We start from the raw sequence: 13,924 nt of genomic DNA, 5'->3' as shown, positions 1-13,924 counted from the left end.
AAAGCTGAGTTCCGTGCTTTTAGCGACTTCCGAACCTCTCCATTTATCCATGGTGGTTGGTTGGCCCGGGTGGTGATGTTCTTTTTGACGCTGACGTTCTCTATGCATTTGTTGATGTAGGCTGGCACAGTCATGGCATACTCATCAATATTTAATAAGTTGTCATATGTTGCTGCAGCTTTGAAGATGTTCCAGTCAGAGCATTCAAAACAGTCTTGGAGTGTCTCGTTGGTGCACTCAGACCACACACGGACCTCTTTAATTGTTGGTTTAGCCCTGATCAGGTGGGGCTTATATGCAGAGATGATCTGTTAGAGTTTTGATGTTAGAGTAAACCAGGTCTAAAATGTTTTCACCCCGAGTTGCAAAGTCCACATGTTGGTAAAAATGAGGGAGAACAGTCTTCAAGTGAGCCTGGTTGAAAACTCCCTGTGAGTGCAGATTGGAGCTCAGAGATAGCTTGGTATAGAGTCTTCATGGCCTCTGTTGTATTAATGCTTGGGGGCAACCACCATTCTCATCATCCATTCTCTTGGATTCTGTTTCTGTTACACCTCAGCAAAGACTGATGCTCTTTGCTTGTTTTTTTTCTAAGGCCTCAGGTATCATCAGCTTATTGTACTGCTTAACTTCCCTTTGTGTAGCTTGATCTCAGCCTTGTTTCCTTGGAAGATACTGCCTCATGTGGCTGTTTATCTTATAGTTACTAAAACGATAAAGCTTAGGTTCCAAGCCTCTCACAATAGCCTGCTTGAATATTTGTTTATTGCAACCAAGAGAAGTGAGTCGGGGTTGTAGGTCGTCTTGTTCACACATTTCTTTCTCCCTAAGACGGAGATGAGGGCGCAGTGATTATCTACCAAAGACAGTGTCATTCTAGATCTCTCCTGGAGCAAAACATGCTTTCCTTTAGGGCTATTAGCTTTCTTTGTTTTTGTTTAAGTTTATTGTCAGCGTTTAGATTGAAGCTTGGTTCATATTGTGATGGTTTTACAAGATATATTATTTTAGTTTTTAAATTGTTTTTTTATTATTACTGTAGGGCTGCCAGTCAGGTACCCCTCCTGACAACTAGGATTTTTTTTAACAACCCTAATGTGTTTGGTTTGACCTGTGAGCCTTGACTAGTCCACTCCACAAAGTAATATATTCCAGATATTCATCCCTTTCATAAAACAGTACTAAAATATTACGATACATATCTCTCCTTTCTTCTTCCAACTTACTATTTTTAGAGCAAGTTCATAGCCATCGTTGCACTTGTTGTTCTTTAAAGACGGCACAGGAATCCAGTGTGGAACACAGTTTCTTTCTTGCATTCTCTAAGGCTGTATAAGGCGGAAAAAAGATTAGGTTCAACCACAAAAATATTTTGTCACTTCAAGAACATTGGATTTTCAGTAACTTATCCTGTAGATTTTGAACCTAAAAAACTTTGATTTCACACAGACTATAGCAATCTACATTTTAATTGCCTCAACTATCAAATAACTTTTTATTTAACAACTGCTGTGCAAAGGATGCGATTTATTAATAGAATGAGCGTTATTCAAACTAACTGCAAAGAAAGAAGCCAAAACACTTGCCTTTTTTAGTTCTGCAGATTTTTAATAGAATGCAAAGATTCATTACCTGGAAACAAGTTCAAACACTGTATCTGATATGGCATAAAGAGACAGAAAGAAGAGACTGCCGAGACAGGATAATTACCAGTATTAGAATGTAAACTTTTACAGAAAGAGAGATGATACAATGCCACATGAGGGCATCCGTATTTACCGGTCAGAAAAGTGTGACAGTGAATAAACAACAAACACTCCCCACAAAAAAACATCTCCAAAAGTGTCACACAGATATACACCGAAGACAAAAAGAGATTCATCCTTTTTTTTTCCCGTCTGTATGGCTTCACCTACACTTCTTTTCTAAAATAAAGTAATTTACAATTTTTCAAAGTGGTCTCACATTTCAATAGGGAAGCATTATTTCATAGAAAGAATTTACCTCAGAACAACAGTTGTAGAGACGAGAAAAGCTGGGATTGGGATGGAACCTTACTTTGTGAAGAACATGATTGGCTGAAACACATAATTATTAATATCATTCACACAGGAAATTTTCTGACAAGATAACATGGCATATAGCAGATTGGAATCAGTGCAGATTACTCTAACTTGTTGGAGCTGATTAGGAAATAGAGGATAAATGGAAAGTAATTATATCATGACAATTTAAGCATCACTAAAGGAGCAAGCTGGAGAAAAATAAAATGCTTATGTGGAAGAGAAGCCAGACAGAAAGGATGAAATGTCTAAAAAGGGGGAAGAATGTGTCCATGCTTGTCGTTTAGGTTTATCTTCCTGTCCATGTCGGTCTTTGGAATGGTGTTAACATAATGGTTGCTTTACTCTTCATCTCCTTAACGGCGGTAACCGAACTCATCTGCGTCATCTGCACGGAAATCTCCATAGCGCCAAATGTTGAGCTGATGAGAGAAAGACTTAATTTAACCACAGTGAGAGAAACAAGCAGATATATAGAACAGCTAATTCCTGCAAAGCTAAAAGGGGGTCTGCATCGCCACCCTCCAACACCACTCAGTCTATTACTTCTCCTGTTCCATTACCCAGACACTGCATCGCCTCATAAACCGCCACATGCATCCTCTAAATGTCGCAGTTACCACAAAGTGGCTGCAAAAGTGTGCATAGTTATGCAAATGTTTTAAAACTATCCCATCCTTTTGTTTGAATGTGCAACCATTTTCGTGTAGGATGATTTTTTTTTGTTTTTTGTTCTCAGAGGCATGTGCAGTCAGCTGTTAACGCTGTGATTCATAGCTAATTAGCAACTCTGCTAATTAGCGCCAGTTATTAGGATGAATGAAACCATTTTCCATTTCCCACACTGCTGCCTTTTTTGTGCTCCTTTCTGACATCCTGAAAACGCAGCGGTGATTCGGATCAAGCTCTGTATTACAGTCACCTGACTGTTATTGTGGGAACATGCTGTAGAACTACTGGGTTAATAATAGATTACAGGAGCAATGTATTGTTCAGGAACTGAAGCTCTACGCTACAGCTGTAGTGGTGGACCCAGACATTTTGGCAGGCTGCATATCAGAGCTTCAACATTTAGGAATTCAGACTAAAGGAAAATACTCAGTAAAATCAAATATAAATTTAGTTTAGACCACAAGAAAATGTATATGCTGTTTCTAATGATTAAAAGTTGAAGGAGTCTGACAGAAGTCTAAACTATTTTCTATTCAGTTATTTGGGGGCGTGAGGATCTTATAAGCACAAACTAATCCCTTATCGTGAAGGAAAAGTAAAATGATACAACATTCTTCTATGTTAAATTTCTCAAGTGCAATCTGGCTGAATGGAGGGGACTTCTGTGCAAAAAATCTTTACGTCTGACATTTTATTAGGCCATCCTTACATAAATCTGCTTTTTTTTCTAAACATTCCCATTGTAGCTCTTGCTGCATAGAAACATGAGCTCTTAAAAAAACCAAACATCCTAGAAGTCTGTACAACTTCCACATATTAATTTAAATTTACTCTCAACAACAGTATCTGCTGTTTGCTCAGTGCTATTCTTTTTTCTACAACAGCTAAAGAATCCAGTTGGTCCTGTTTCTCTCCTCTGTGTGAACCTCAGGTCAGAGCTCACTGATGACAAGAGTTGGACCCGTCTAATCAGCTTTTTAATAAAGCAGATGAGTTCCAATCATGGACTAATTTCTCTTCTGAGATCCAACTAAACTGACCTGTGCTCAGCAAGTGTTGATAAAAACAATATGAAGTAATGTAAAATAGTTTTATCAATATTAGGAAATAGCACATTGTAGTGCCATAGCTTTTCCTTCTTAATGATTAAAGACTCGATTAACGATTAAGTCTGTCTATCTGTGACATCATGACCCGGCGTATACTGCATTTACTTCGAAACAGCTTGGTGGATAGAGAAGTCAGAGCCAGAGATTAACTATTTTTAAAAAGCAACTGCAGAAGATCATAATGTTCAGGGAGAGTGCAAGACAACAAGTCCAGATCATGTGCATCAGCTGATCTTTGAGAGAATTTTTTTTTTTTTTTTAAGTATTTGGTTACTAGTGCTCTGCTGTTTCATTTCTACAATGACTGTAACAGCAGGTTAATCTACTTTTGCTTCAACCTTAAGAGATTTTAAGTTTTCAAGTAAAAGGAAAACTAACCTGTGCAAACAGCAGGTTAACCTATTGTTAAAATCATGCATTGCCCTTTCATTTAAAAAGGCTTCGCTATTGAGAATAAATGACAAAGGTTAACTTATTGATTCAATTTAGAGAGCTGAACAAAATGTGACTGTATTTGCCAGAGTTTCCTTAAAAGAAAAAAACAAAAATCTAGTAGATTTCCAGTATGCAGGTATTTATTTATGGCTAAAGATTTCTTGTCATTATTTCCAAGTCACTGATTCAATGTAAAATTAAAAATTAATTGTTACACCTTAAGTTCCACAAAGTAGGAAATCATGGGCACCATGGTAACAGAGGTTGAGTAAACTCTCTTTGTGAAACGGGCCTCTGCATTTTATCACAAAGATCTATGTGAAAAGCCTTAGTCTATTGTAACATGACACCAAGCCTAAACAAGGAAGGCATATCTAATTAGAAAGAATATTAAATAAATTTGATTTATTCTTCATTTATGGACAAACTACTTAATAGAGATGCAACATTAAACAAAAGTTACTTACCCTGGCACTCTTGGCAGATTCTTGGCTGTTAAGGTACTCCGTCACCTAGAGAAGTAAGAAATAATTTATTAAGATACAACTGTGTCACATGTGACTTCAAGGATTACAGTGAACCACTGCATCATTTTAACCATCTCTTCTGCTGGAGACTTTTTCTTACAATCTTCAAGAATTTCCTTCAAAGCCTACATTTTTAGTAGGAAGGCTCCATTCTCACTCTCATTGTAACAGAGGTTATAAAGAGCTAAGTCAACTCTGAAGATCAACAGGTTCAAGATAACAGACTGGTGTGGAAAGCATAGCAGACATTTTGACGTCACATGATGGCTCACTTTATGGGGTCATTGCTTTCCCTGCAACAACTTAAACCATCAAAGCCAACTGAGATGAGAGCCTTTCTTAAATCCTCCTGCCTCTCTAGCCTTGGGCAAACACCTCGTCAGATTGGAGGAGCAATTTATAATCAAGTGCACTAGCAGGACGCCATAAGGAAGCCACAAGCTAAAAAGGAGTACAAGTCTCAAATGTGATCTTTATTTTACTGCACTGTAGGAGAGAATCAGACGTCTAACACTTTGCAAAGAAACTTTAAGGGAAAAAGATTCTCAGCACTATTTTTCCTTGATGTCAGTTTTTGTAGTTTTCCTTTTATTTAATAGTTCACCCAATAATTCTGTCTTAATTGTATATGATGCTAAATTAAGCTCCATTAGTACATGTTTCTTTATACTTTTTCATTGCAGATTAAAGAATTTTAATTTTTATCATGCACATCAGTTTTGAAATTTAAATGCGAAGGTTTACTCAAAATTTGTGGAAAAGGATTAATGTGTGTTCTTTCCCAGAGGCCAGGCCTTGAAGGTATGAAGTCTAAAAAATTAATAGACAAAGATGGAGGAACAGGCATGTGAATGAAAAAAAAACCCCAAAACAAATTGACACAATCAGATGTCTCTATCCATCCAAATCTGAACTTAGTGTGGGATTGCAAATATTACTGATCAGAGGTTGAGGAACCATATTATTTAGGGTCGGGGGGAGGTGGTTTTTGGCATGTGATACCTATTGAGTGAGTGCATGAACCACATCAGAAGCAAGATAGAAGGACTATATATTGTTTCAGTCCTGGGAACAGTGACTGCTGAACTAACTGCAGTTTTCCTTCTGTACTGGCTACCTCTCCTACTCCGAAAGAGAAGCAACACTGCAAAGTAGAACTATTTAATTGTTAAACATGATTAATAAATGGACACAAGGATTCCTTTTGTGTTACTGAAAACACATAAGATATATAGAGTTCGAGGAGAAGTAAAGGCTGATGTGCAGGGTTGAACATATTGCGTGCTTCTGCTAGAACAGCCATTTAGACTCATTGAATAAACCAGTGATGAGTCAGAAAACAGAACAGGGTGGTGGGGGTTAGAAGAGGGAACATTTGCTTAGGTGGGAAGTCTTTACGAGGATGTATGGACCTTAGAGAGTTTGAGTGGCAAACACGGAGAGTTAAGTGTCCTTCATATTGCCAATATCAGACCACATTATGCACAGAGTCCCAAAGCAAACTCTACAAAGTAATACCACAACATATGTCACCTTTGGCCACTTCACAGTAGTTCTGTTGATACAATCTGTGCAGCAGATTTAAAAAAATGCATTTCCTGGTTCAACACAAAGGAAATCAACTATAAGGAAGAAGAGAATCAAATTTCCCTTGCAGCAAAGATGAGACCATGTCATGGATTCAATTGTGCACCGCTTTTGGTAGCTGATTACAACAGCAGACGAGCTGGCGTGCACTCAAGCACCAGAACAAGCATGCCAGATGTTAAAACAGTCGAGTGGGATGGGGATGGATAGGACTCTGGAGTTTAATTGCTTAGCTAGCTTGTGCACATAGGTTGATTAGATATCTGCACTGCACACGGCCAAGATAACAGACCTACAGCTGGATGGTGCAGACACTCTGAATGCGTGAATGTGGGTGTGTGTGGCGAGGAAAGTGCTGTGTCTGCACAAGGCATCCATCAAAACCAACTAAAGCAAGAGATTTTTTGGAAGGCGGATGACTGTGGCATGTTACTCCCACCAGACAGATGTCACCATATGGAGGACCCCACCAATGATATTTCACAGACACAAAAAGGACAGAGATACAATTTGGGCTTTGCAGGAAAGCTAAGCCAAGAGCCCATAGGATGTTTTCTTCCCCCCTAAAAAAGCATTACAAAACTTATGTGGTGGAGGACTGCATAGCTAAAACATGACAAATTTAGGGAGAAAAAGGAGAAGTAAAAGCTAATCTTTTAACAAATTATAGGTCTTCATGTAAATGCAAAATATTTCACAACCGATGCACAGTCAAGAGCTCTACAACACAATACGTGAAGATGAAGCGGTGCCGTTTTGAAATGATCACTTTATTGGTCGGGAGGATTTAACCCTCATCTTTCACCGTTCTCCACATTTGAGTTCAGTAAACACAACAGCCAATCAGCCAAACTACGGATTGCTTTTTTTTTTTTTATAAAGAGCACCGCGTATCGGGCTCCGGATCCGTCTTTCACTGCTCTTCTATGGACTCCAGTAGGGATGCGTAATGGCTCATTTATGACTCAAATGCTTGCAAAAACCCACCGGGCGTGGCAAAGACAAGGATTTTTTTCCTCATTTAGGAAACAACTGTGGCATGAAATACACAGGAAGGAAGGGGAATGCAAAATGATGATTGTGATGAGTTCTATGATGTATTATGTAAAAAAAAATGTTACAGCAAAGTGAAGAAGAAAGTTTTCATTAAGAAAACCTAAAGATTGTTAGGTTGAAAATGAATTGCAGTATTTAGGAGTTAAGCACTGTTAAGGGACATGGGAGGAAGACTAAAAATGCAGCAATTGTAAAGGGTTTGGGGAGTAGAGAGCAGCTGGTGATAGTGTTTGTCTGGATGACCCAACAGAGATCCCATATGCCAGACAGATGCCAGTATGATGAGAAGTGGCCAGAGACACTGGCAGAAGGTAAAAGACAGTTTGGTTAAAGCTGTAACTGCATGTTTAAGAGTGCCCCCCTAATGAGTTTATTTTTTCCCCTTTTATTTAACACAAAACAAGCAAAGATTTGACAGTTTGAGTCCATCACTTCATTAGTTCCTATTTAACTATATTACACTGCACTGACCTCACTGCCACATTTATGGGAAATTATATGCAGGTAACTGACAGAGAATCGGATGAGAGACTGTATGCGAGGCTTTTGGTGAGCTAAACGACAGGTGGTGTGGACCCGGCGCTTTGGCACCGCTTAGTTTCTATGACTGGCTGTGAATCTGAAAGAGTGAGCTGAGCGCTGGCCCTCGTGCATGTCCAGGTGGTGTTCTGGTAAATGTGGTGTGAAAGTGATGGACGTAACAATGAGCTAGCGGTGCACGTCTTTAACAGGTTTAGTCCGTCTGGTGCGTAGGTAAGCTGACATTTTACTCATTGATTATAAAGCTTGTGGAAATGTAAAATAAAAACTGTAATTCTGAATAAAGTGTACAGAAATAGCAATTTATTAAATGAAGGTTTGATTTACTTATTTAATTGAAATACACTCAAGTGGAACAAAAGCAATAAGGCTTCTAATGAACAATACACTTTAAATCAGTAATCATAAGCAGGTAAACTTAAACAAATTACTACCTTTTCCTGCTTTCCTTTGAGGCCTTTGTTTCCACATATTTCTCTCTTTTTGTTTTACAACTGTTGCGCTATCATACATTTTACAGTTTTCATAATTGTTCTGGTTAAAATTCCAGAATATCACAGACTCAAATTTCCAGTTTTGTCCTTTTCAGCCATATTTTCTTCAATCAGGATTTAGATGTGGACCTTGAGGAAAGGACAGATGCATGGAAAGGGAAGGGAAGGAATAGTACAGGTGACAGGATCAATGGACATACTACAACTACAGAAGGAGGAAAAACAGATAGAAAAAATAATGTTTAAGTGAAAACAAACTTTTACATGCATCATTTTCTTTTGTCCATACTTGGAGAAGAAAACATGGAATCTCCATTCATCCTGTTGACTCAATAGAACTGTTGCTAATGCACCCAGTTTTGTTCTAACATGTAATCTCAGACTCTGACAGCATCCAGAGCAGAAATCTGCACACAACAGTCATCATAAGAGCATGTACTGAAACATAACGGCTTTTATGTTTTTAGCCCACACTGTTTCAAGCTGAGAGTACTTGGCTGCGGGACTGTCCTAAGCGACATTTCTAGTTTGACATGCCCATGCATGAATACTGCATGGTAAGCAGAGAGGAGGCCAGGCTTGCGGGGAGGGTTGGGGTCTCTTCAGACTAGTTATCTTACAAGTGGTTTGATGGAAAGGAGCTTGTCTTGTAAGCTCCATAGCAAACCAGAGAGAGAACCCTGGAAGACCTGCCAAGGCAATTCTGAAATGCACATAAACATGAATGAAAAGTAATTTCTGTCCCTAGTCCTCATAATCTATTAGGCTGACCACAATAATGGTTGCTGTCTGAGGTGTTAGTCAATGTGTGGCCTGCATGCATCAGTAGAGCTGGCTGAAGTTATTGGGTGGCTCTAACCCAGCTACATGACAAAACAATCATGGGAATGAAGGCCTGCTTTACAGATAAATACGACAGATTTCAAGATTTCTTTCAGAAGGATCTCAAAACGGGGAGTACAATATGTAGAAAAGCAGGTGCTTGCTACCTTCTGCAAGGTTGTTTGGCTTATTACAGCACCACGTGCATAGTTCACCATCTCCCTTAACGGAACACAAACAGTTTAGACAACAGACGAATCAAAACCACCAAAATGATTGAGATTCTAAAGGCATGCACACAAATTGTTTAATATATTTGCCAAATATTAAAACAAGCAAGCCTAGGTTGGATTAACTGTTTCTATGGTATTATGATCACTATGGCAATTAGATCACTTTCATGTATAGAAGACGTGCAGCTGATGCCAGCCAATCATGCAACACCTGTAACTCCCTCTCCTTGGAGGGCAAAACAAACGGCAAAAAAAACATGAAAATGTCCTGCTCAGCATCACCAACCGACAAAGAAGAACGGACAGCATCTCCTTTTATCGCTTCCCTAAAGAACCTGAAAGGGTAGCGAGATGGGTCACTACCATGAAGAGAGAGCAGGAAACCGACTATAACTAGCAGAATGTGCAGCGAGCACGTCTTAAATGGTCAGTTATACTCAAATTATTGTTGTAGGGGATTTTTTTCCTTTACATGTGGAAATTGCAACTGATGCTATTCTAAAACCAGTGGAGAGTTTCATCTTTTAACAGGCATGCAGGCTTTCCTTCAGCATATAATAAGCCTGGCAGGCTGCAAGGCTTTACTCGCCCCCTGCCAGGATAAAGCAAAAAAACTGTAGACATCTAAACTTAGCCTCGGTGCTTTTCCTCAAAAGCATGATTTGCGAGTCACCAAATAATTGTACAAGTCGTGGCAGCGACGTCAGAGATGTCCGACCAATCGCAGTCATGAATCAGTGAAAACATGCTAGCAGGCAAACTATAGGGATCCTGAAGTCCAACTAGATAACTTTATGCTATATACACTCATTGTGTATTACATCTCTGTAGTAAATATATTGCCGTATTGTTACGGCACACACAGAAGTTGCTTATGCCATGCAGCAAGGCGTGACACATGGTCATGTGACTGTACATCACATGTTTATTGCTAGAAAACAGTAATTCTTACAGTGAGGCTTTAGGTAACAAAAATAAATCTGCATTAATTACATGAGACATGGAAAAAGACACTCCCCAATTAGCTGTAGACTGTTTTTCTTTTCCATAATATTCAGGATTTTTGTTTTTAAATAGCTTAGATAATTACAGACAATATCACCTTTTATTGCCATATTTAAGGGTCACAAACTAATATCTAAAATGTACTTATCTTTTATATTAAGTGTAGTATAATATCATTATTCTTGTGATTTCAGGGGGAAAAAGGTTTAACTAAAAAAGTGAAGTAGGGGTAGCCATAATCCAAATAAGCTTTTGTTAAATTCATTTGTAATACCTTTTCCATCATCTTACTTTAGTGCAGATGCATTGACCTTTTATATAAAACAATTTAAGAGTCAGAATATTTCCACAGAAAACCTTTCCGAAGTTAAGACTTAAAGCCATTTCTTTTCTTTCAAATTAAGCCTTAGAAAAGACCTAATTGCACAATATATGTATGAGTGCCAGTGCCACTGATCTGAGGCTAACTGGGATTACTTCCTCATGCCTGCTGGTTATCCCCCCTTCCAGCATGGCTGTCTGAGGAGATCAGACAATTTGGTGGGAACCAACATGACAAGCCCGCCAGCGTGGGCTCATACAGTTAAGAGGTCGTACTCATAACACATGTGCACATACAACAGACGCAAGTAAACTGTCTAGATTTCTCACAAAGGCAACTTGTAATTAAAAAAGCTAAAAGATTTTTCTAAACTGAATCATTGAATCTACATTTTCTGGATTAAAAGCCAATAATTTCACATTATTGAAATGCTGGTTAAGAGACATTTATGTGTATAAATAATGGAAGATGAAATGGTGTTTGTGAAGTGCCAGCCAGGGCATGTCAGAGCATCCTCTGAGCCATGGTAGCAGGAGGAGCTGAGCCTATGTGCAGGGGCGCATGTATCTGTGCACAGTCGTTTTTTTGTTTTCCACCCCCTCAATAATGAGGGGGTGGAAAACAAAAAAAAGAAACCTTATCTCTAACTCTTTTTGTAAATTAGGTATTGAGCCATAGGAGGGGAGAACGTGCTGTCACCAGCTGTGGAGTGGAGTGGGGGTTAATATGTCACGAAAATGGTTACAAACCATTTACAGATGTCATTAAGAAGAATTTAGGGTAGGTATGATGTGATTAATATTTCTACACTAGCAGTGACTCTATGGGGTATAAAGAGACTTTGAAAAATCTCACTTTATTTCTTGTCTGGCTTATTACACTGCCCCAAAACAAGCAACATTACAGGAAGTAACAAGGAAATGGTTTTACTGTCCACAGATATGAGTGTGTTTCTATGGTGGAGACTCAGACTTTAAAGCATGAAGGAAAAATATTAGCATTTTGCTAAAGTTGGCGTCTGCTTTACAGCCTCATATCAGCTCTGAATTAAAAACAGAATCTGATCAGCTGACTTATCCTGATAGAGATAAGTTGGAATTAGTGATTTATATATTTTTTATTCAAATAGGGAACCGACATCATCCATCAGGGGCAGCGGAGGAACCTGCTGTAGATTCTCTTAATGAAGAATCTAGCCTAGCTAGAAATGAAGTACCACTGGGATCTTTAAGAATTAGGTCAGAGGAAGCAAGGATGCAAAAAGTTATTTTCTGTAAAAACTTGTAACCATAAAGTATTTCTTTGGCATAGAAAAGGGAAATTGGAAAAGTTAATAGTCTATTGGAATACAATCCTATCTACACTTTCCATGCAACTAGATATGTAGATTCACTAGCTGCATATTTTGAAGATAGAGGGAAAACTATCAACATTTAGCAGGTTTTACAGCAGTAGAACTATGTTTAAGTGCATAAAGTAATTATTATTTAAACAGCACTTTCAGTTCAAATGCTTTACACACAAGAGAAGTTGCCTTTTCTAATAAAATAAATGAATTACAACTTCCGGACAGGAAGGTTGGAAAACAATATTTCTGGGTCTTATATCAAGATTCACCCCCTGCCTGCAATAAATCAAAATCAGCACCAAATCTCTCTTCTTTCAGCATTAGTATCATTTAAGAATGAAACCCAGACTGCATCATTTAACAGTTGCAGAGATTTATGATCCTTTAATGCGTGACAAAAAGGATTCTTAGTGGGTTTTTTTTCAATAATAATGCTCAAACCTTGTCTTTCTTTTTCTTTGCATCCACAACACAACTTCCCTCATGATTACTTAATCATATCACTTTTCGTTTCCTATTCAAAACACACGCTGTAACTATGATAACTAGCTCCCCAATCGCACTATGGTGGAGGAGCGCTAATGAGTAGCAACACCTGGGTACATGAAAAGGGGATGCCCAACAGGCCTAAATTTGTAGCTGTGTATCTTAAGTAAAGGAGATTCAGCGTTCCCATGTGGCATCCAATCAGTGTCCTAAATTGTTCTTTAGCACAACCTTAGCAGTGGACTTAATGATACAAAACCTCCTTTGCAGTGTAGTGTATGTGCCAAGCTGCAGAAATGTGCTTTGATAAATGGAACGAGCCATCCCAGGAGGCATCCTGTGCGTGAGGCTCCTCACTTATTTCCTGTATGGATTCCCCACATCCAGCCACACAGCTCAATCTTCTACAACACTCACAAACTCCATTAACACAATTACCCTGCTGTGCCATTAACTACAGTGGGGGATCTAACTGTGAACTTTAAAAAGAACCACATGAAGCAGTTTGCGTACCAAAAAAATGCATAAATTCTCTTTGGGTTTAAGCACTTTACAACTTCAAAGGGTGCTGCTCAACATTTATACATGGAAATAGGACCTATATGTGCAACTACAATATAGGGGGGAGGAAATTGACAAAAAAAAACTACATTTCCCAAAGGACTTCCTGGGTAATTAAAGATTCCTAGACTCATCTGTCACTCTCACACTTAGGAAGCTACCTCACAGCTGTTTTCCCCAAAGTCTACCTTCAGCCGACATACTCCAACACACCACCTCTCACTAAAGGTCTCACACAGGCGTTCAGATACATTAGTTTAGACTATAAACATGGCTGCTATATAAGAATCTAGTATTATGGGTCAGTTTGGATCAATACTGTGGAAGTATGTGGTGAGAAGCTGCTGGTTAATAATAACAGCAGCAGCAGAGAAGTGGCAGACACATCCGTATTAGTAATTGACTTGTAATTAGCAAACTGAAGATTATTAGCTTGTAACGCTAATGAACTTTGTGGGATAGCACCAGTGTCAGTTAGCTGAGCAGACTGGACAAGACAGCTAGCACCAAGTGGCCTGCCACAGTTTGAATCAGTCATGTCGCTAGCAGCTGCTGACAGAAAACACTGGTGAAAAGCAGCCGAGCACAACAGATAGTGCTGCTAACCACACAGCTATCTTCCACTTGAGCTGCCATGACAGACTCATTACATCTTGGACAAAGA

General features: G+C 38.8%; 1 protein-coding gene across 1 annotated transcript in view; it reads right to left on the bottom strand.

Moving 5' to 3' along the window:
* Positions 1-1,587: 1,587 nt before the first annotated feature.
* snd1 (staphylococcal nuclease and tudor domain containing 1) overlaps positions 1,588-13,924 on the bottom strand; it is a 229,952-nt gene continuing 217,615 nt past the window's right edge. Inside the window, exons 23-24 of the mRNA XM_038294784.1 lie at positions 4,747-4,791; positions 1,588-2,485 (exon numbers count right to left, since the gene is read on the bottom strand). Coding sequence (XP_038150712.1) covers positions 2,420-2,485; positions 4,747-4,791 — 111 coding nt within the window. The 3' untranslated portion in view covers positions 1,588-2,419. The remainder of the gene's footprint in view (positions 2,486-4,746; positions 4,792-13,924) is intronic.

This window comes from Cyprinodon tularosa, unplaced genomic scaffold, assembly GCF_016077235.1.
Source record: "Cyprinodon tularosa strain WSP-4 unplaced genomic scaffold, ASM1607723v1 ctg345, whole genome shotgun sequence".
In the NCBI taxonomy this organism is placed as follows: Eukaryota; Metazoa; Chordata; class Actinopteri; order Cyprinodontiformes; family Cyprinodontidae; genus Cyprinodon; species Cyprinodon tularosa.
Note: the sequence above shows the minus strand (reverse complement) of the source record. Positions and strands in the feature narration are given on the sequence as shown.